Source organism: Osmerus eperlanus, chromosome 8 (genome assembly GCF_963692335.1).
Source record: "Osmerus eperlanus chromosome 8, fOsmEpe2.1, whole genome shotgun sequence".
In the NCBI taxonomy this organism is placed as follows: Eukaryota; Metazoa; Chordata; class Actinopteri; order Osmeriformes; family Osmeridae; genus Osmerus; species Osmerus eperlanus.
In genome coordinates, this window is record NC_085025.1 from 3128309 (window position 1) to 3150620 (window position 22312).

Below are 22312 nucleotides of genomic sequence, written 5' to 3' on the forward strand. Positions count from 1 at the left end.
AGGACAACATGGGGAGAATCGTCTACTATAGAGGGGTGCGATTGGTGCAATCTCCACTATGTAAATCATATAGACGAGCTCATTGGTCGAGGTTTCGAAAAGAATTTCCATTGTATTTTTGTGATTGGCTTATTGCTTTTGGTACGCAAATCACGGCTCAATCGCTGATGGATGTGTATGCTGAAACAGAGAGAATAGAGACCAATGGAAACTTGACACCGCTCTCGGTGTGTCTGGGTAGTGTAGGCCAGGAACAGGCCAGAACGGTGGGAGTTACATTCAGACACTTAATTAATGGGAGGGGAAGTGACAATAAAATAAAACAACTGTAACACACTCCAGACACGTGTTTTCCAGATGGATTATATTATGTTCATGTCGTTAAACTTCAAGCAACTGCAGTAGTGACATATTTCTTACTGAGAGATCGTTTTCATTGGCAGTATTATCATTGGAATCATGGTGTGATCAATCACGTTTTATCCAGACCAAACCTCTCAACTCCATGGCATAAACACCATAATATTCCTGAAAAGCATCACAATAGTAAATACTACTACATGGACATCACATTAGTCACAGCATGCTATAGACTCCATCACAATAGGCATTACAACATTCTACAAAACAAAACAACAATGGCCATCTCAATATTCAGTGACATCACAATGGAGTAAATGCAGTTGTAACAATAAACAGCGTATCCTCTCGCATCACAAAACCTTTTACACAACTGTTTGGCCCTGAATACCTCAATGTTTTAGAAACCAACCTAGAACACACATGGTTTTCCCCACAACTTCTAACTAGATTTACCTTGTCAGCTAAATGGAAAGGAAACAATAACAGGGAGAAAGAGAAAGAGAGAGAGCGAGAGATTGGCTACATAGATACAGAGAGCAAGAGAATGGGTAATTGGGTGTGCTTTGCCTTCGGCAAGGGAACAACCTTTGTTCTCTCACATATATATTATTGGGTGTGCTTTGCCTTTGGCAAGGGCACAACCTTTGTTCTCTCACATATATATTATTATTTTTATTATTCTTTTTGTCCCCCTAAAACTCAGTCAATATTTGGCCTACATAGACAACCTAGGTGTCAAAAGTTTCGTATTGGTAGTGATTGAGTTGCTTCTATTGGGATTTACGTTCCGTTGCATGGTTTAAGTGGAAATTCAGTTTTTGTGGCGAAAAGTGAAGCTAACGGTGGCTAATTTGCTAGCCAGTCAATGACGCTACTTACGTCACTAACGTCACGAAAACTCGCGTGACTACCTCTAGCAGAACATTAGTTTAGCAGCTTGTTAACTTCTGGGAGATAGCTAAGCTAACTACTTTACTGCAAGGCAGCTGCAGAAACGCCACAAGCAAAGAGGCCAGGGTGATAACTATTTACTCATTTTACTTTGTGATATGACACACAATTGTGATGTGTAATGTACAATATAAGCTGATATTATTAAGGAAGTACATCTACTTTCGGAAACAGTAGTTTACTATTTCACTGAAGAATTAGCATCATGACATTAGCCTCTGTTGCCCGGACAACACATAACAGTGGTCTATGATGCATCTGTTTTCAATCGTTAAAATAAACATTCCTCACAAATAAGTTTTCGTTGTAGGATTTATTATGACATTAGATTACAAGTAAACGATTTGTGGGTGAAATTATCATTACCTGTCGTTTCAAACCAGTGTAGCTCACTGCAACGCTGTAGCCTACGCTAGACACTACAAAAACATCTACACAGCTGTTTAGAAAGTCAACAGAACATGTTCGGCACTCCCCTTACTTAAATCGAAAGTCTATCTAACTACTAACCTGAACTTCATTGCCACAGCCTAAACTTTGTCAATCTGTTCATGAAAATAATTAATTTCAGCCTAAACCGTACAACGGAACGTTAAATCCAATTCAACCAACGCAATCGCTACCAAGACGAAGACAGCAGTAGTCTAGTACTGTACTGTAGTAGTACAATTTACCGGGGCAGCTTCTCCACACAGGGCTATATCACACTTGGCGTTGTTACTGACAATCGCTACCAGTGAGCTTTTTATGAATGAGCGATTTTCCACTAAATAAATGTCAAGCTTATTTACGTTTTGGGGGGCATTTTTTCAGTTAGCAGATGGTACTGTTTGAATCGCGATTCCATCTTCTACTGCCGGGTAACGTTGTAGAATAATCTTCAAAGGGGGTTCTTTATTAATGAATGAATGCAATGAGTAGGCTAAATGCCTGAAAATATCATGAGAAGGGAAAAACTTAAAATGACGTTTAAATCATAGAGATTAGGTCAATTTTTAGAACGGTCTGCCATATTTATTCGTTTTGATTCAACGATGAGGCTGCTTCTTGCAGGGGAAATGAGAAGACATCTATTTCATTCTACACTTCACTCGTATTTTCAGTTGTAAATGAGCAGCAAAAAAGAAGCTTTTAAATCTATGTAATCTTTATAAATAATAAGTATGCATTTTTATATAAAATATACAGAAATATCAGTTGTAAAAATGTTATTCAAAAACGGACCCCTGTGCAACCGACGAAAGCAAGCACACCCTACAATTTCCCCAGAAATTGTACCCTCTCTAGTTTGAAGTGGTGTAACAATAGGTCTTCAATTCCAGAGCTGATTGTGTCATGAATGGGCTGAGTGAATGATGAAGGGTTACATAGCCAGCATTAATTCAATTACAGATTGCTCAGTGAGATACAGAGAATTTCTCCGTATTTTTTTTTTGATGGCAAACAAAAGACACTCGGGGATTAAGTAAAAATGTCGGATTAAAAATGTAACAGATCGGTTGCCACGAAGCTGGTCTTTTGCAGGTTTAGACAACAACCATGTGGGAGGACTGGGAGGAATCCAATTAAAGTGGTGGGGGCAGAGGTGGAACAGGGTCTCCTGGAGGGGGGGGGGGGGGGGGGGGGGATCACTGTGGTGTCACCTTCCATAGAAATACCCAGAAATACTTTAGATTTTCTGGGTCAGCGGTGATGCTGGCGTTACCCGATGGACTATGTTTTCACATTATTTATACATTGTACTATGGATGTTTTTCATTAAAAAAAAAATGTGATTGTTAACTTTGACAACATGTAAAAACATCAATGTTCTCTGGATCGGGATTGTAATGTTGTGATGTAACAGAATGGGAAAATTGCTTGATGACATCTGCCTGACGCACTTTTTGACACACAAAAAGCATAAAACTTAGTTTTTAATACCACCAGACACTCCCAGGGTTGAACTAGTTGTGGTTTGCTGGATGTCTACAGGCCACTAGTGGGTTTGGAATGGTATAGCATTAGTAACACTTGACTGACATCTTGTGGATAAAAGGCGTCATTGTCTGACGCTTTTTGTAGGATCAATCCTACGATTGAAGTTCGTTACTATTCAAACCGTATAGTAACGAACGCCAACCAACATTCTTGCTCTACGACATCGCATTCTGAGAAATTATACCCCAGTATGATTACCAAAGGAAATGTATTTTGTGCAGCAGGTTCAAAGTATTTCACATGGCTCTTCATACTAATGTATAGGTTCAAAGGCATGCGATTTTAATGCAGTTAGCCTGCGCGTAGGGTGGGTTACTCAGACAGGTCGAAAACAACAGCATTCTGATCCAGAATAGGCTATCAGCTGTCCTGAAAAGGGACCAAAGGTTCACATGCCTATAGCCTACAAAAGACAAGTACTAAAAACGATGTATCAACTATGTATCAACATCAAAATAAATGTTCTCACCATCAAATCCTTTTTTAAGATAGGAAATATTACTCTTATTGTTTAAGTCAATGAAATAAATGGTAAATGGACTGCATTTATATAGCGCTTTTCTACCTTAGCGGCACTCAAAGCGCTTTACAATGTTTGCCTCTCATTCACCCATTCATACTCTCAATCACACATACCGACGGCAGCGAGCTACCATGCAAGGCGCCGGCCTGCCCATCGGGAGAAACTTGGGGTTCAGAGTCTTGCTCAAGGATACTTCGGCACATGACCTAGGAGGAGTCGGGGATCGAACCCCCAACCTTGCGATTAACAGACAACCCTCTCTACCCCCTGTGTGAAAAAATAAAACATAGGCCTAATAATCCCACACCTACCATGGACTATTCTGATTTCAGACCTGTCCACCCCATACATACACATGTATTGGTAATACATTTATGCTATTACATGTACATAATGCTGGAGAAGAAGGGAAGAAACAAGGTTACTCATACTAGTGCCCTCAGTGTACAGTAAGAAACATTTGATGCTGGGATATACAGAACAGACAATAGAGGGGGGTGCTTTTCACAACAGACTTGTTGTATTCCTTCTTGCCATGAAATGCACCCCCTGCTAACTCTGACTAGGAAAGTGTCACATGCCTGAAACTTACTGTGGTTACTCATACTAGTGCCCTCAGTGTACAGTAAGAAACATTTAATGCTGGGATATACAGAACAGGCAATAGAGGGGCGTGCTTTTCACGACAGGCTTGTTGTATTCCTTCTTGCCATGAAATGCACCCCCTGCTAACTCTGACTAGGAAAGTGTTACATGCCTGAAACTTACTGTGGTTACTCATACTAGTGCCCTCAGTGTACAGTAAGAATCATTTGATGCTGGGATATACAGAACAGACAATAGAGGGGGGTTACATTTCACGACAGGCTTGTTGTATTCCTTCTTGCCATGAAATGCACCCCCTGCTAACCCTGACTAGGAAAGTGTTACATGCCTGAAACTTACTGTGGTTACTCATACTAGTGCCCTCAGTGTACAGTAAGAATCATTTGATGCTGGGATATACAGAACAGACAATATAGGGGGGTGCATTTCCCGACAGGTTAATGCACCGCCTGCTAACCCTGACTAGGAAAGTGTTATATGCCTGAAACTTACTGTGGTTACTCATACTAGTGCTCTCAGTGTACAGTAAGAATCATTTGATGCTGGGATATACAGAACAGACAATAGAGGGGGGTGCATTTTACGACAGGCTTGTTGTATTCCTTCTTGCTATGAAATGCACCCCCTGCTAACCCTGACTAGGAAAGTGTCACATGCCCTAAATTTACTGTACTCATACTTCCCACTCTTTGATTTGCGCGCGCTCCCGCGAGTGGGTGCCAATCCAGAGAGTCATGCATCGGGTGATACAACACCGGTAAACGATACCACACTGATATCCTTCAAATTAATGTGAAGATATGTTCCTATTTGGCGCGTCTCTGTAGTAGCAGTCTTCTTGAATGTATTTTTAGATTATGCATTTTCTAGGGGCGGGACTTCCTTTGACTGAAACGAGACGTCTGTTTATCTTAGCGTAGGCTGCAAGCAAGTGCTGAATCAGACAACAAGGTAAGGTGGACAGCAAAGCAATGGCATATATTCGTAAACAAGCATTCAAACACATTGAGATTATACGATTATTTTTTATGATCATAATGTATTCCTTTGAAACCCAATGCCGACGTCACTGCTATGTTGCAAGAAGCACTCAGTTAGCTAGCTAGCTAGCATGCTAACGTCGCACAAATGTTTACGAAATGTTTTTCATCGTCTGAACGTTTTTCTTTTTCTCAGGTTGTCAAGGGCAATCAAGGTAGCCGTATCACTTTGTATTTATATAGTCTGCATGTTACACTGTAATAACCTGTCATATTTGGGATTACATCATTATTGTCTTGCAGATATCAAGCTATCATGCCAGCTACGTGTTGCTCGTAATAGCATGGTATACTTTGACTTGAATTTAGGGCGTAACTTCCTTCCAGTTGTGCATGCATTGCAGCGATGCCATATCCTACAATTTCTGCAACGCCAACTCAAACCAATCATTTCACAACGCACCTAGCCACACGTCAACACACAAACATCCCAGCTATACCGTGAAGCAGGCATCAGCAATCGGACTGTTTTAAATGTTCACTTCATGGGTTCAACAGACACAGCATGCTATTGAATTGAATATAGACTTTACAATACATGTATCCTGTTAATAAATGTGTGTTTGTTCATTGCTTACCTGACTGCCTTCCCTCTCCCACAGGAGGTTAAGATGCTGGGCTGCCTAGTGAAAGGATTCTCAGGCTGGCCCCTGGTCCTCATGTGGGGCTTGCTGCTGCCACTGGTCTCTCTCCAGGGTCCCCATGGAAGGGGCCACGCTACCAGGAGCCACACTGCCGGGGGCCAGGACTCCAGGGGCCGGGCCAAGCTGCTTCTTCTGTCTTTCGATGGCTTCCGCTGGGATTACATCAACCGAGTTCCCACCCCTAACTTCAACGCTCTGATGGAGGAAGGGGTGAAGGTGGAAAAGGTGGAGAATGCATACATCACCAAAACCTTCCCCAACCACTACAGCTTGGTGACGGGGCTGTACGCTGAAACACACGGCATCGTTGCCAACGAGATGTTCGACCCGGTACTCAACCAGTCGTTCTCCATGGAGACGGCAAGCATGTATGACCCTCGGTGGTGGGAGGAGGCGGTGCCTATTTGGGAGACCTATCAGAGAGCAGGAGGACGCAGTGGGGCAGTCATGTGGCCTGGTTCCGATGTGGAGATCCACGGGATGTATCCGAGCCGCTACCTTCCCTACAACGCCTCGGTTAATTTCGAGACTCGCGTCGAGCAGATCATCGAATGGTTTTCGGGACCCGAAGAGGAAGCGGTGGATTTCGGGGTCCTTTACTGGGAGGAACCGGACGAGAGCGGACACAACTTGGGCCCGGAAAGCTCTCTCATGGACGTGGTCATCGCCGACATTGACGATAAGCTGGGATTCCTGAGGAACGAGCTGAGGAAGGCTGGCCTGTATGAGAGGATCAACCTGGTCGTGACCAGTGACCACGGCATGACGCAGCTGTCCACTGACAAGATCGTTGAACTGGATCAGTATGTTCCCAGAGAGCTGTACACCTGGGTGGATAAAAGTCCCGTGGTGGGGATACTCCCCAAAGACGGTAAGAAAGTGTGCTCATCAAATATTCAGGTTTTCCTTGTTGTTTTTCGAACAATCCTGGGGTAGATTAATTGCCTTTGTGTTGTGATTGCAATCTGATGTCTGAGCTTGATTACTTAAACCGCTCCTGTATTTGACAGGAATGTTTGATGAGGTGTATGACAAGCTGGTGGATGCAAACCCCAACATGATGGTCTACAAAAAAGAGAACATCCCCGACCACTTCCATTACCGACACAACGCTAGAATCATGCCTATTATCATCGAGGCCAAAGAGGGATGGACCATCATGCAGAACAAGAGTGGACCATTCATGTGTAAGTTCAAACAAGTAATGACTTCTAGATTTCTGAATAAATACTCCCTTCATTTTTAAACCAGCATCTAAGGAAATAGTTTTGTTAGGAGTAGTATTAATCATTTCTTTCTTGTTAATTCATAGGGGGAAACCATGGGTACAACAACTCTTTACCCAGCATGCAACCTGTCTTTGTGGCCCGAGGCCCTGCTTTCCGGCGGAACTATGTGAAGACCTCCATGCATTCCGTTGACCTCTACCCTTTAATGTGTCACATCCTGTCCCTCCATGCGCTGCCCAACAACGGCTCCCTCTCCAGGGTCCAGGACCTCCTCTCTGAGCCCGTTCCCCCCACACCTACCATCCCGGCTAGGGCCAAAGATTCCTCCTACGCTCCCGTTGTGGGCTCTCTGCTGGGAGTGTTGATGGTGCTGGGCTTCCTGAAGGTGTTTGTCAGACATCTGACTCTGAGGCAGCTGCCTTCGCTGCCCATCAAAGGTAGCAGGGAGATGTCCCAGCCCCTGTTGCAGGAAGAGCTTCACCTGTAGGGCAGGCGAGTACAAAAAGGAGAAAAGAAGGGAGGAAAAAAATAAAAAAAATAAAAGAAGTTCATTCCCCAAATAAAACATGGCTTGTGTCTCGAAACCGAACCCCAGTTGCCTCTTCCCAAGTGTGACTAGATCTACACAGTAGTCAGTAATGTAGGCCTGTCGAGAAACGTCCACTTATCTCCTGTGTTTGGATGAGTCTAAATGGAAACAGGGAAAAGGCAATGGGGTTGTTTCTAGTCAGTCCGTACTGCAGTTAAAGAAAGTAGGGTTTACACCTTTTATGCAGGCTGCTGTTTGGCTTCGCTTTTCTTGCCATTGAACATCTCATAATCTCATCATTTGTCGCAGTTTAAAGCTGCAAGCTCTACTTGTGTTGTTTAGATACTGGCTTGCATCATTTGTAACATAAATTCACAGGCACCATTTCCAGTTTAAATGCATTTATGCATTGTTGCCGGAGAACAGGCTTGTTCTCTTTTAATCTATAATACATCAGCATTATACATTGCATGGATCTACCATGTCTAATTTTTCCAATAAGCTAGATTCAGTTTGAAGAACTGAATGGGTCAGTGAGTTTTTAGTGTTTGGTTTGAGGAGTATGTTTCAGCCGAAGGCTAGGATTGGATAAGGTACATAGAATTTAGATAGTAGCCTCTCAAAAGCTGCTCCATCCATTGCTACCTTGCCCTTCAGTAGCCAATACCATTTGCCTTTCAACTTCATAGAGATCATCTCTCTGTAACGTGCAATTGTTTTTGCGTGAATTATTTATTTTGTTTCATGCATTTTGTCATGATGGGGGCATATTTCTGTATAAAATACTTGTGTGTTGTAGCCCCATGAACAAGTTTGATAATCCATGAACATTTGTTAGTGAAACGTGAAGTGCAATTGCTATTGGTCAGTATTTTGTCTTAGGGTTTGTAAGCATTTCCTTGCCCTCTTTTTGTTGAGTGGTTCCCCTGATTTGCACTAAACGATTAAACTAAAACAAGGGGCATTATGGGAAATGTATTGTTTGCACTCTTTATTTGTAGACGTTATTTGAATTTAACGATGATAGGTGCCTCTAGCCAAAACGCTTTTCATTTGATTCTGAGAGTAATTTAGCTTCTTACTCTGACGTCATTGTGGTATCTTGATATTGATTATTTAAGAATATGATAGATTGAATTTGTCTTTTTTAGATTTAAACACATTAAACATCTGTGCCCAAAAATAACAGACAACATCACTGTGATATACTTTTTACAGAATTTAAATTGACAAATCAAAACATTTGTATAAAACAACGATAACTTTTGATTAATCAATTGTCTTGTTTCTTGAAGGAAAAAGGGTTGTCTGGTCATATGCTTCTACTCCCTGAATAAGAGGAATCCATACGTGTTTATGTAATATGAAAAAAACTAACAAATTGAAAATCTAAATTCTGTATTTGGTTCAGTTATTTTGCATTTGGAAAAATACGAATATGAAATGAAGAGGTATTTAATAAAGGGACAGTACCTATTTTAGAAAATAACATTGTCGTGTTGATGCAATTTAATTAAAATATTCTGCTGAAATAAAGGGACAAATGATAAGACGGGGTGTTACATTACTTTTGTCGAAAGACACCTTTTCGAAAGCTTGCTCCTGTTTGGTTTTGTATCCATATTGCAAAATATCTCTTATAAAACAGTTATTTTTTGTCGACAGGGGAGGCTTTTGCTGAAAAGTTGTCATCTAGCCAACTTGGTATGTTACGGAGCGGACTTGGGAATTGCATTCCCCGATCAAGGTGCTCATTTGCATAGGCCACCTGTTGCCTGCCAGGATCAAAGTTCTATCATAAGTCATCAGTCATTTGCTCATGCGGTCACCCAACAGCGCAACCGTCAGTGTGAACGTTTCAACTCCAACTTCACCTTACTCCGCAACCGAACTCAGACATAGGCAACAAATATGGAAAACATTTACGAAAAAGTAGACGAAGGGAATTTGTATGAAAAACCGTATGAACGCCCAGTCGAGCTCAAGTATGAGAACCAAGGAGCTGTCTATGAGACCCCGAGCGAGGTGACGGAGGCGATTTACAGTGAGATCGTGGTGCAAGAAAAGCGATCATCACCGGACTATATAGACACCAGGGAGACCATGGGTGAAAAAGAGCAACCATCCAAAGAGCACTCATCTTCATCATCTAGCGACGATGAAGATGAGAAAACCGAAGATGAGAAAGTTGAAAGAGTTGAGACAATACCAGAGGGGGCAGCGGTTGAGACAGCTGCAGTGGTCGTGGATGCAACAGCGGAGGTTAACGGCGAGGCAGCCGCCGTCTCGAGCTTCTCGAGACGCCTGTCAGCGGCATCATCGGCATCCTCCGAGTCTCTCAGAGACCCGTGCGATGACTCCCCGATACAGCTCGAGGACGACAACGCGGAGGATGGGATGCTAATGGCCTACAGTCACACCGAACTGCCCTCAGAACCGGAGGAGATTGTCGACTACAGCCTCAAAACTCTCGAGAATGTCACTTTGGACGAGAATAGTGTTGCACCAGCAAATCCCAGTCAACCTGAAATCTCACTATTTGTCAAGGTAAGAATGACATATGAAGTATACTCTAATTCGTTGTGAATCAAAACAGTATCTTAAAATGGTGTGTATTGTTGTTGACAATATATTCTTTGGTTAATACATGTCTACTATCTCAAATTCAAGTTAGGGTAAGGTCCTTGGTGTGAAGGTCATTGTCAATAAACTTCTCACTTCTGTACTTTGTTATTGGGCAATATCCAATAGGAAATACTATCTTATGTAATGGACTGCCCCAAATACTCTGTATATAAACCTTGATGACCAGAGTATGAAGGAGACAGACAGTTGCAGTTCACGTTGACCTTTGTTCAAGTTTCATTCACTTTGGCTGCATGTTGGGGATCTTGGCTGTTGGGGAAGATAATCAGAATCAGAATTCGGTTTATTCGCCATGTATGTTATACAAACACGGAATTTACTGTGGCAGGGAGGTGCAAACACTAAACATATACGAATCTTAAGTAAAGGTACAGAAGTTTAACTATTCCTAAGAACTAAACAATCTAAGATCGATGTTACAGAGTCTTGTGGATTAGACCCATCTTCAGCTCAAGGATTCTCTTTGAGTTCTTGCTGTAGTCTGAAGCAAGAACAGTTTTAAGTAAGATTCAATTGTGAAATGGTTGTTGCACTGTGTCTAACAACAGTACAGACCATGCCTTGGCACTAACCACTGAAGTATTGTGAGAACTGGTGCTTGACTGATGTGATCTGCTGCATTTACTTTAGACACTATTTGTACGAAGCTTTGGATAAAAGCATTTACTAAATTAATACATGTAAATTAATCTGTACGGAAATATTCTCTTATCTGTGTGCCTCGCGAGACAGACAAAACCCTCACAAGAATCAGCCAGGGTTCATTTTCCAGTCTCTCGAATAAAGCGGAAATCTTCCAGATAGGTGGGCCTGAGTCTTTGACTTTGAGACAAACTCATGGAGTCTAATGTAATGATTAACCCATTTACAGTACCACCATATAAACCAGGGGTGAACTCTATAGCTGAGCAAATGTTTTCCTGAACACAGCAGAACTATTATCTGCCTTTTTGAACATACAGAGGTCACTTTGCTGAACAGTGATTGTGAGATACTCAAGTTGCTGTACTCCTTCAGAAAAAAGCCTTTATCTGCCCAGACTGTGCGTGTACTCTTTGTATATGTTCACGCAGAGATTAGTTGGTTACTGTAACATGACAACTGATAGGGTTGAGCCATTTGAACACCTTGTGGTTCAAGGGTGTGACGTGTGTCTCAGTCCTCAGTCCCCTCCCCCCCTCCCCTCCCCCCTCCCCTCCCCTCCCCCCCCTCCCCCCCCCTCCCCTCCCCTCCCCTCGCCCCCTCCCCTCCCCTGGATTTCACAACTGTTTATGTTCACATTGCGTCATAAAGCAAGAGACAATAAAAATGTTGAAGCTTTAGCAATCAGAAACTAGCGGACCCATTCATCCTATCAGTTTAAACAAGCCCTACTCTCAGAGATAGGGCGTCTGGCTGAAACACCCTTCATACCACAGCATGATAGGAATGTGGGTTCCCTTTCAGGAACAGTCTCAAAAGAACCAAATCTGTATCTAAGATCAGACAGTATTATTTACATTTAGTCATTTAGCAGACGCTCTTATCCAGAGCTACTCACAGTAAGTACAGGGACATTACCCCCCGAGGCAAGTAGGGTGAAGTGTCTTGCAACGGCACACAGTCGACACAACGTCATTTTAAAACAGCCTGGAATCGAACCACCAACCTTCTAATTAGTAGCCCGAGTCCATAACCGCTCAGCCATCTGACTATTATGGTAAAGTCATGGTGGGCTTTAGCTTGAAAACAGAGAATGTGTTTGGGCTTGTCTCTATTGTAGCCTATATAGTCCACTGCTACGTTTAATATGACATTTTTATTATTATGATTATTTACAGCAGGTTGTTTGTATCATGGTTATGGATTCAAACCGCTACACCAGTTATAGACCCATAAAACATGGCCATAAAAGAGATATACATACATTCTGTAACATAGGTAGTTTTGGCTGTCACACATTAGATAGTCGTAAGACTCTCATATCTGGTTCGTCTTACGAAAGACAGGCAGCGTCTGTTAATGATTTGGCGCCACAGTAAATGATTAATGCAGGATAGTGATTTGACCCTTCCCATTCCTTCAATAATATTTTATATATTATTTGATCATATATTCACTCGCTTTTTATGGTCAACTAGATTCCTGTTGTTTGTAATCATCCTACTTAATGTGAACCATAAAGACGACACACAAGATTGACAGTGAAATTGTATGGTACTGACTTTAGGTCAGAGTCAAAGCCTTTTCCTTGAATCAGAGTAAATCTTGTAGAATGATTAACACAATCTCTCAGGGGAGCAACAGTCCTCTGTTCCTTCTTAAGCAACTCTGAAGTAAGTAAGTAAGACTTTATTTATATAGCACATTTCATACAAGAATTGTAGCTCAAGGTGCTTTACATAAAATCAATAAAAACAATAATACAAGTGATAAACAATTCAAACAAAAATAAAAATCCCAATAAGATCTCTGTTCAAGAGAGAAAACAACTTTAAAAAGTAGGAAAACCCTTTTGAGATAAAATTACTTAAATGCTTCGGTAAAAAGGTAGGTTTTAAGCTGTCTTTTAAAAATGTCTAGAGTGTTTGCTTCCCTAATATTTATGGGTAATTTGTTCCATAGTTTTGGGGCGTAATTGACAAAGGCCGAATCACCAATCTTCTTATGACTGCTTCTGGTGACCTCTAATAGGCCTGCATTTGATGATCGCAGTGTTCTAGCTGGTGTGTAGTTTATAAAGGAGTTAGCAATGTAGCTAGGTCCTTGTCCGTGTAGAGCTGAAGGGTTGGTGTGTGAGTATGCTTCTTGAAAGGGTTAGTATGCTTGCATGATTCTCCAAAGGGTAGTATGCTGAAACACTCAGGGAATAGCTATAAACTGTATGTACGTCCACTACTACCTCCATTTCAGTAATATGATAATGGTCAGGTGAAATTGAGTTTTAAACAGAACATATCTGACTGTGCCTGTGTTGCTCCTCTGGAGTGTACATCTATGTTTGTGCCACAAGGGGGCGATGTCCCTTTTCTAGAGAATAACAGCTCCTCCATCCACATGCAGATAGAGACTGATTAATATTAATTTAATGTAAAGCTTAATTTGCAAAGTAATGCATATTACATGTTGCATTTAAACACCAGATGACTCTTGAATATAATCTATCCTTAACCCTAGAAAAATGTAGTCAGTGAGTCAGTTAGACCGTTAGTTGGTTGGTTAGTAAGTCAGTGAGTCATTCAACAGCTTGAACTATATTGGTGATTTCCAAAAACCAAAGTCAAACATCAATAATTCAAACAGGAATCTTCTACTGTTGGTTATCTGATATAACCTATGTTATACCTTACCAGACATTCTCAATTAAATATGCCCTCCCTTTGGGGACACGGCTAAGTTGTGCTATCACACACAAGAAAGAGTTCACATGTAGAATAGATAATAGTAAGCTGTCCTACTGGAGAGAACATCAAATGATCCTGACATGATCCAATAGACACCATAAAATCAGTCACCGCAAAGTTTCGATATCAAAGACTGCTGATAAGTGAACAAGATGGGATGAGAGAACGAGAGGCTTGGAATAGGAAAAGAAGGTAGATAAGGATGGCAGGGAGAGAGCAAGAGGTGAGAATGAGAGCTGGAAGGAGGGAGAGGGAGAGAGAGAGAGAGAGAGAGAGAGAGAGACAGAGACACAGAGAGAGAGAGAGAGAGAGAGAGAGAGAGAGAGAGAGAGAGAGAGAGAGAGAGACACACACAGAGAGAGAGAGAGAGAGAGAGAGACAGAGACACACAGAGAGAGAGAGAGAGAGAGAGAGAGAGAGAGACACACACAGAGAGAGAGAGAGAGACACACACACACAGAGAGATAGGGCTCCACCCCCTGCTATAGCCTGACACCTGTTCCCAGTCTATCAGCGGGAGCTGCACTCTGTCTGTGGTCCTGCAGGTCAAAATCAGAGCCCAGGGCAAACCCTAGCCCACCTGTCCCACCAGCAGTCCCGCCCACTCCCAGCATCTTCCCCTGGGGAGGCCAGCAAGGAGACAAGTTAGGAGACAAGCAGGGACAGAAGAAGCCAGAAGAGATCTCTTCAGATTGACAGTGGAGATTCATAGAAGTCTTCCCGGTACAAGTTCAGTCAGGAGGATGTAGACTCCAACGACTGTGGACTGGACTTATTGTAGCAGTCATTTGACTTTTACGCCAAAGCACGGTGCCCAGAAGGACAGGCGGGATGTCCTCTAACGGACAGGACAGGGACCCAGACATAGAGCTTTTTGTCAAGGTAAGACAGATATGATGTGACTTTACCTCATCGTGTTTGCTACGAAGACAGAATTCACTAAACTGTTGAAGTCGCTAAGTCACACACACACCACCTTGTTCCTATACCTGGTCAGGGTTTTAGTGCTGTGCCAGGTGTGTGTTGTGGAAAGTGTGTGTAACCCTAGAGTGGTGCTAGAGTTACTGCAGCACGTTCTAATGCCTGATGGCCCAGTTGTGACAGTGATACCGTAGATACTTGTTGATGGAAACACAGCCCACTCACTTCCACCATGTGACAATACGTCAGATTACATGACTCAGGTTTATAAACTAATACTAAATATACCATAGTGTGTTAGGGTTACTGTTATGGTTAGGAACTCTTCCTCATATTACATTGTCTTTGCATCCCATCAAATCAAATATAGATTACATGGTTATGCTATACAGATTATATTATTAATTTACTCAAACTGGCAAGTTGCTATGGGCTGGACCTGGTTACAGTTCAGAATGTGTTATGAAGAGAGAGAGCCATATGGTGTTGTGCTGTTGAGTGCCCAGGAGTCCCCCTGAGGCAGGGGAAGAGGACAGCTCTGCACCTGGGGTAGCTAAGGTGGAGGCAGGTGGAAAATCTCAGTGCTGATGAACTGCAGAGATGCACTGACCCAATTATCCATCTCGGAGACTATGCCTAGCCAGCCAGCCAGCCAATCTACCAGTCAGCCAGTCTACTATCCAGACAGCCTACTAGCCAGACATACAGCCTACCGGCCAACCAGCCAACCTACCAGTCAACCAATTGACCCTTCAGCCAGCCAGCCAGTCTACCAGTCAGCCAGCCTACTATCCAGACAGCCTAGTAGCCAGCCAGACAGCCAACCCACCAGTCAACCAGTTGGCCAGTCAGCCAGCCAGCTTGCCAGCCTACCAGGTAGCCAGCTAGCCATTCAGAGATTCCCTGCTGCACTATTGCTTACATCACTGTCAGCTTCAGTGTCCCTCACATACAGGTGTTCTGCCATGATAGGTGACTATCTCCCATCAACTCAACCAGTGTAAATGGAACCAGGAGCGTCTGAATCTTAAACTCACACATGTAGCGACTCAGGCACCTTTCCACCCTGCCCACTGGGCTGTGTCCTATATGGACCAGGCTGCCAGGACTGACCCCCCTGCCCACTGGGCTGTGTCCTATATGGACCAGGCTGCCAGGACTGACCCCCCTGCCCACTGGGTTGTGTCCTATATGGACCAGGCTGCCAGGACTGACCCCCCTGCCCACTGGGTTGTGTCCTATATGGACCAGGCTGCCAGGACTGACCCCCCTGCCCACTGGGTTGTGTCCTATATGGACCAGGCTGCCAGGACTGACCCCCCTGCCCACTGGGTTGTGTCCTATATGGACCAGGCTGCCAGGACTGACCCCCCTGCCCACTGGGTTGTGTCCTATATGGACCAGGCTGCCAGGACTGACCCCCCTGCCCACTGGGTTGTGTCCTATATGGACCAGGCTGCCAGGACTGACCCCCCTGCCCACTGGGTTGTGTCCTATATGGACCAGGCTGCCAGGACTGACCCCCCTGCCCACTGGGTTGTGTCCTATATGGACCAGGCTGCCAGGACTGACCCCCCTGCCCACTGGGTTGTGTCCTATATGGACCAGGCTGCCAGGAGCAGGCTGGGTCCCCCACCAGGACCCCAGACTCACACAGGGGGGGAAGATGTTCCACTCGACTTTCTATTTTGAGGTTTTGACACACATCGAATCAACAGTGTTTTTGAAGGGGGTCAGTGGCCTACATAAGAGCAGCAGGATATGCTTGGGTTTGGACATGACTACATCGATCAAAACAGAGAGTCAAGACAGCGTGATGCATTAAATGCCCATTCCAAATAAGATTCTGATTCTTCATCATCAAGTATTCTTTCGTCAATAATCTCATGTCGACCGAAATGTCACTCAAATTGTGTTTTTATAGAGGATCACAACACAGTCGCATGTCGACGTCCCACTAAAATCCAGCATCATCTGACTAAGCTGGGCCACCCAGCTCATCGGCCCAGTGGCCCACTGGTGTGTGACCGCCATTGTCCTCCATGTTCTAGATCCTGATTGGCTATTATCCACCGCAGGGCATTGTGTTACCTCAGTCCCATAGAGCCGAGTGAAAACAATGCACAGACAGAAGCTTCATAGCCACACACGTGGGCTGGAGCCTCAATGGGAGGACTCTGGCATACATACAGTCAGCTCAGCAACTTTCACAAGGGGAAGCTCCTCTCTCTGGTCTTTGCTAGAAGATAAACTCTCGCCATTTTGTTCATAGCGGCAGACGGTACGTGAACAAACAGGAAGGCTGTGGAACCTTCTTGTAGCAGCATAATAAGAAATGCTTTCCCTACCATGACACGTGACTGTGAAAGCCCTGGGTGAGAGGTCGGGGTGGGGGTGTGGGGCTCTCAGGCAGCCTGTGGATGATTGACTGTGGTCCTGAAGTCCCAGTGACCAATGAACCAGGAAATGGAATCAGTTTGCATTATTCAGACTGGCCAGAGAGTCAGGTGACTGGGTTATCTTTCCATGTCCGCGCACACGGACACCTGATCAGGTACGACACGCCAGGCTAGGTTGAGATTCCGTACCTCTCTCCCTCACAGCAATTTGAACGTTGTTTTCCTTTAAGCATGCATGTTTACTTTTGGTTTAGAGAGCACAAGCCTTCAATGGACCGGCCTCCGTGTTTAAATAGTGTAAAGTTCACAAACGGCCAATATATCCTGTTAGTTCTCCTGACCAAATGCACTCAAACCTAGCTTCTTCTAGTCTATCAGGTCCCAAAGGTCAGATAGGTTGAAGAAAAACTGTCCACCACATCTATCAATACACACGTCAGAAAGAAAAAAACATAATCCGATATAAAGTACTTCCCTAAACGTGCACGAGTATGAAAGTACTTCTAAAATATCAGTTCTCCCAGGGTGTTGACGGTTCTCCTTGTTCTGCTGTGCAGGCAGGCATTGATGGGGAGAGCATCGGAAACTGTCCCTTCTCTCAGCGCCTCTTCATGATACTCTGGCTCAAAGGAGTGGTTTTTAACGTCACCACTGTGGACCTAAAGAGGTAGGTAACACACACACACACACATATATAGATATATATATACGCACACACTAATAAGGTCATTTTAACTTGTTAGGAAGCCTGCTGACCTGCATAACCTGGCCCCAGGGACACACCCTCCCTTCTTGACCTTCAACGGAGAGGTCAAGACTGACATCAACAAGATCGAAGAGTTCCTGGAGGATGTGTTGGCTCCACCAACGTAAGTCAGTTCCTGATAACTCTTATTCTTACCCAACATCAATCCACCACGTATTCGTCACCGCCGGCGGACTTTAATGTAGCGCTTTTGGTGAATGATCAGAGACTGTTCAAGGGAAGAAGGATGCTTGTAGAGTAGGATCTCAGTGAGCCTCTCTAACGTGTTCAACGTGCTCCCCGTTCCTGACGCAGGTGACAATGTGCTCCAGATGTGTGTGACCGTGTTCCTCACGTTCCACCCTCAGGTATCCCAAGCTGGTCGCCAAGCACAGGGAGTCCAACACAGCTGGGAACAACATCTTCGCCAAGTTCTCGGCGTACATCAAGAACACCCGGATGAACGCCAACGAAGGTGCTGTGTTCGAGCTCGTTCGCACACGCACACACACACACACACGCACACACACACACATACACACACACACACACAGCTGGTTCCGCTTACGAGTACACAACCACTCTAGCAATAAGTGTCATGACAGATACTGCATGCCACCACTAGATGGTAGCAGAGTCACGCTGGGGACATGAACCGTGAGGGTTTCTGGTGTTTGACTAATGCTGCCATCTAGTGGGTGTGAGGTTCCACGTTCTGATGGAAATTCATTCATCAACTCAAAAGCACGGCACAAACGTCCGTCTAAATCCTTTTATGATCTTGTTACTACTATGCTGTAAATGTCCCTGCTATGTTGTAAATGTAAACTGTAAATTAGCTATGTGGGTGTGTGTAGGTCTGGAGAAAGGTCTTACCAAGGCCCTGAGGAAGCTGGATGACTACCTGAACACCCCCCTGCCTGAGGAGATCGATGCAGACAGCATGGAGGAGGAGAAGGCCTCCACCAGGCGCTTCCTAGATGGAGAGGACCTCACTCTGGCCGACTGCAACCTGCTGCCCAAACTGCACATAGTCAAGGTGAGGGGGGGGGGGGTTCTCCAGCTGTCCCTCTGTGCGTTCTGTCTGTCTGTCTCTTACACACTTTTTCTAGACACATTCAAGGTGAGGATGGCCATTCTCCACCTCTCCTATCTGTCCCTCCGTCTATCTCTGATTCACTCTCTCTGTCTCTCTCTCTCTCTGTCTCTCTCTACCCCTCTCTCTCTCTCTCTCTTAACCTCTACCTCTCTCTCTACCTCTCTCTCTCTACCTCTCTCTCTCTACCTCTCTCTCTCTACCTCTCTCTCTCTACCTCTCCCTCTCTCTCTCTCTCAACCTCTCTGACGCACACATATACTTCTCTTCATCCGCAGGTTGTTGCTAAGAAGTACCGTAACTACGACATACCCTCGGACTTGACAGGTGTGTGGCGGTACCTGAAGAGCGCCTACACGCGTGACGAGTTCACCAACACGTGCGCTGCCGATGGGGAGATGGAGATGGCCTACCAGGACGTGGCTAAGAGACTGGCTAAATAACACAACACACGTAACGCCCCATCTCAAATATTACACACCTCGTCTCACACAAACACACACACACACACATGTATATGCATATCATCCTTTTAGTAGTGTATTTTTAATATGAGGAGCAATCTATAGGTGAACTGGCCACAAATGTTATTTTAAAAAGGGAATAGGTATAGCTCAGTGGTAGAGTTAACTTCTGAATAAGAGATTGAAGGTTCAGATCCCCCCTGTATGTTGCTGTGGATTAAAGTGTCGGGTAAATCATCACATCACGTGTTCTTACATTTAAGGAGGAGTTGCTGTGATGATGGGCTGTTTGTTTTATTTATTCTTCTATGTGCGCTACCCTGTTTAACTGTAGTCTGACCCTAGTTAGCATTCCTGATGGCTTTGCGGCTCAGATTCATCCATGATCGATGATGATGATAATCACTAGTAATACACTAGACTTAGATATCACAATGGGAAGCTTTGATTTACTCTCTTAAAATAGTGTTGGTGTAGTCTCTGAGGTATTTACCTGATTCTAGAAGTATCTTATTATCTTATCCTGTATCCTTCTGAGAGGTTTAGTGGAAGAATGATGAAATGTGTTTTAGAATATGATTGCTTATAAAGAACATGCGAGGCGAACAGGTTGGACTGTTCAGGTCCGTACAGAAGAATAGAACAGAGCTGATTTCTGGTTTGTTTGCATGAATAAATCTGTTCTGACAGTCTTCTTTTAAAATCACGGAGTAATCCATTGCCTAAACTATGTGCCTTTATTTAGAAATCTCAGTATGCCAATCCAAACACATTGATCGATTCTATTTGAACCTGAACTCAAAGTTGTTTTGAACACCCCCCCCCCAGCTGTGTGTCCAGTTCCAGATATTGGTTTCGTCTAAAATGACACCGGTATATACTAAATCTAGAGCGTATTTGATTACAAGTCCAATCAGGCTTGATTAGGTTAGGCCATTAGTGGCGATGAAAACCAGCTTCAAGCTGAGGTCCACCCATTTTCTGGTTCAGAGACCCTGCCCTCAAGCCCTTCATCAAACAGCCATTTCCTCCCCTCTGCTCTGCTCCCCATGCAGGACTATCTCTAGATTCAAAGTTTAAAAGCTTTATTGTTCATTAGAGTGTGGTGGAAATTTGTCTTGGGCTGGTTGTCTTTGGCAATGTTTCTAACCGTGGACTTCCTTGAAGAACCATAATGTGCTTGTGTGGTTTGGACAAACATTTGATATGAAACTGAGCATGACGACTGGGAGGCATGTTCAGTGTGAAGCTCTACGAATAAAACAATATTTTCACAGATCAGCCTGTTGTCGTTTTCTTTCACTCTCCAAACTGTAGTTAGGCAATCCATCAACGCCAGGACGGTTCTCTCAGATACCACGGGGAAATGAAGAGTACGCTGGGTCCTGTCTGTCTCTGAAGAAGAAACGGGGCCTTGCTGAGTTGATCAAACCCAGTGGCCCAAGTCGGATCTTCCATCCATACAAGAGCGAGAGAAGAGAGAGTGATGGCCGCTGACAAGCTTAAATAGAGGCTTCCATGCCAGGGATCAAAAGCCATCCTTCTTCTCCACTCTCTCATTAAGACGGAAAACCCGAGCGCCGCCATCCGATCCGTCTCCATTTTTCCTCAAAGGAGTCTAACTTAAAAGATCTGCGCCTGTCGGATTTACAATGGTGGGCGAGTGGTGTTTACCGAGACCCGGCCCTGCCAGAGTCAACAGTCAAGCAAAATAAATGGAGCCTGCCTAGTGTTTCCACAGGAGTAAGGAAATATGGAGCGAGACTTGTGCCTTGCTGTTTCGTAATTAGTACCTAAACATCGCTGTCCTTGGATCCCAGCGCTCACGTCCAACGTTTCCCTGAGCTGGGTAATATACAGCCAAGCATTAACGTCAAACACGTCTGGCCACGGGGCCTGGCATGTTAGCCTAATCTGTTATTGCAGCCATAGCTGATCCTCTGGTCTTGCCCAACTCAGCTCTGTGGAGGGCATGGAAGTTGACAGTGAGGCTGGGCCTACAATGTAGGCTATAGAAGAAAATCCTTATGTAAACTGCCTGTACTTCACTCATACACAACAGATGGCACAGTAGCCTACTGTACACAAATACGAACATCACAAAGCAGACGGATTATCTTCACAGTGTTACCTGACCTTTTTAAAATAACTAATTCACTTTACGTTTTATTCATTCACTTCACTTTTCTGAAGTTTTATTAGCGCTATCGTTTGTCACGGAATGATCCCAGCCTCTGAAATCAGCGATGCCCAGTAATTACTCCTGACACGACACTGTCGTGACGACAGTAAAGGGAAGGAGAGCGACAGTTGAGGCTGTACACGCAGTAGAGGAAGTCTCAGATCAGATGCTGCCAGAAAAAAATCCGCCTGTATTCAGAAGCCAACAGAGAGACAGGAACCAGCGTCCCCGTGTCATAACAGCAGATCAGGTTTAAAAGGACAGGCCCGAGGCAGACGGGTCGACTGCTCTTCCTCATAGAGAGAGAGGATCTGAGGTGGTATCGGATTCGTGGATGGTTTTCCCCTCCGCCTGCTCGCGGAGGTTTGAGTGACCTGTGGTGCCGTTTGATGGGGATTATCGATCTGCCTGGCGCACGCCTGTGGTTTCGGTGTGAGACTGACGACCTCACCAAAGAGCTCCTGGCAGGGCGGCGCTCCGATCGCTGGAAGGAGTTAGCAGACGGATGATGAATGTCAGGGACAACTGTCAAGGTTTGACGTTTGAACTCGCTGATGATCCCACATTAGCCTTGATTACCAGATGGTTATATAATCCTTCCATGCATCTCT

The 22312-nt window shown here is 44.3% G+C and overlaps 2 protein-coding genes across 7 annotated transcripts; both read left to right on the top strand.

The window, feature by feature from the left end:
• Positions 1 to 5292: 5292 nt before the first annotated feature.
• Positions 5293 to 9417, top strand: enpp5 (ectonucleotide pyrophosphatase/phosphodiesterase 5). 3 transcript variants are annotated; one of them, XM_062467913.1, is made up of 5 exons: positions 5293 to 5374; positions 5600 to 5618; positions 6066 to 6978; positions 7118 to 7294; positions 7420 to 9417. In XM_062467913.1, the coding sequence occupies exons 3-5, from the start codon at positions 6075 to 6077 to the stop codon at positions 7821 to 7823; spliced, it is 1485 nt and encodes a 494-aa protein (XP_062323897.1). In that variant the 5' UTR covers positions 5293 to 5374; positions 5600 to 5618; positions 6066 to 6074; the 3' UTR covers positions 7824 to 9417. The 3 variants fall into 3 exon arrangements, with proteins under 3 accessions (XP_062323897.1, XP_062323898.1, XP_062323896.1); XM_062467914.1 differs by lacking the exon at positions 5600 to 5618 and having other exon boundaries at positions 5333 to 5374; XM_062467912.1 differs by lacking the exon at positions 5293 to 5374 and having other exon boundaries at positions 5415 to 5618.
• Positions 9418 to 9688: 271 nt separating this feature from the next.
• Positions 9689 to 20800, top strand: clic5b (chloride intracellular channel 5b). Of its 4 annotated transcripts, none has more exons than XM_062467932.1 (7): positions 9689 to 10412; positions 17772 to 17881; positions 17958 to 18083; positions 18328 to 18434; positions 18817 to 18998; positions 19334 to 19497; positions 19535 to 20800. In XM_062467932.1, coding segments are annotated over exons 1-7 (1326 nt in total). In that variant the 5' UTR covers positions 9689 to 9776; the 3' UTR covers positions 19536 to 20800. The 4 variants fall into 4 exon arrangements, with proteins under 4 accessions (XP_062323916.1, XP_062323917.1, XP_062323918.1 ...); XM_062467934.1 differs by lacking the exon at positions 9689 to 10412 and adding an exon at positions 14371 to 14776; XM_062467933.1 differs by lacking the exon at positions 19535 to 20800 and having other exon boundaries at positions 19334 to 19498.
• The last annotated feature ends 1512 nt before the right edge of the window (positions 20801 to 22312 follow it).

Excerpts from the sequence above, each read along its gene's own strand:
- enpp5 (XM_062467912.1), top strand. The coding sequence starts at position 5,535 with ATGCTAACGTCGCACAAATGTTTACGAAATGTTTTTCATCGTCTGAAC. Across the intron at positions 6,979-7,117 it reads GGGGATACTCCCCAAAGACG|GAATGTTTGATGAGGTGTAT; the intron begins GTAAGAAAGTGT and ends TGTATTTGACAG. Across the intron at positions 7,295-7,419 it reads CAAGAGTGGACCATTCATGT|GGGGAAACCATGGGTACAAC; the intron begins GTAAGTTCAAAC and ends GTTAATTCATAG.
- clic5b (XM_062467932.1), top strand. The coding sequence starts at position 9,777 with ATGGAAAACATTTACGAAAAAGTAGACGAAGGGAATTTGTATGAAAAA. Across the intron at positions 18,435-18,816 it reads CCGGATGAACGCCAACGAAG|GTCTGGAGAAAGGTCTTACC; the intron begins GTGCTGTGTTCG and ends GGGTGTGTGTAG. Across the intron at positions 18,999-19,333 it reads CCAAACTGCACATAGTCAAG|GTTGTTGCTAAGAAGTACCG; the intron begins GTGAGGGGGGGG and ends CTTCATCCGCAG.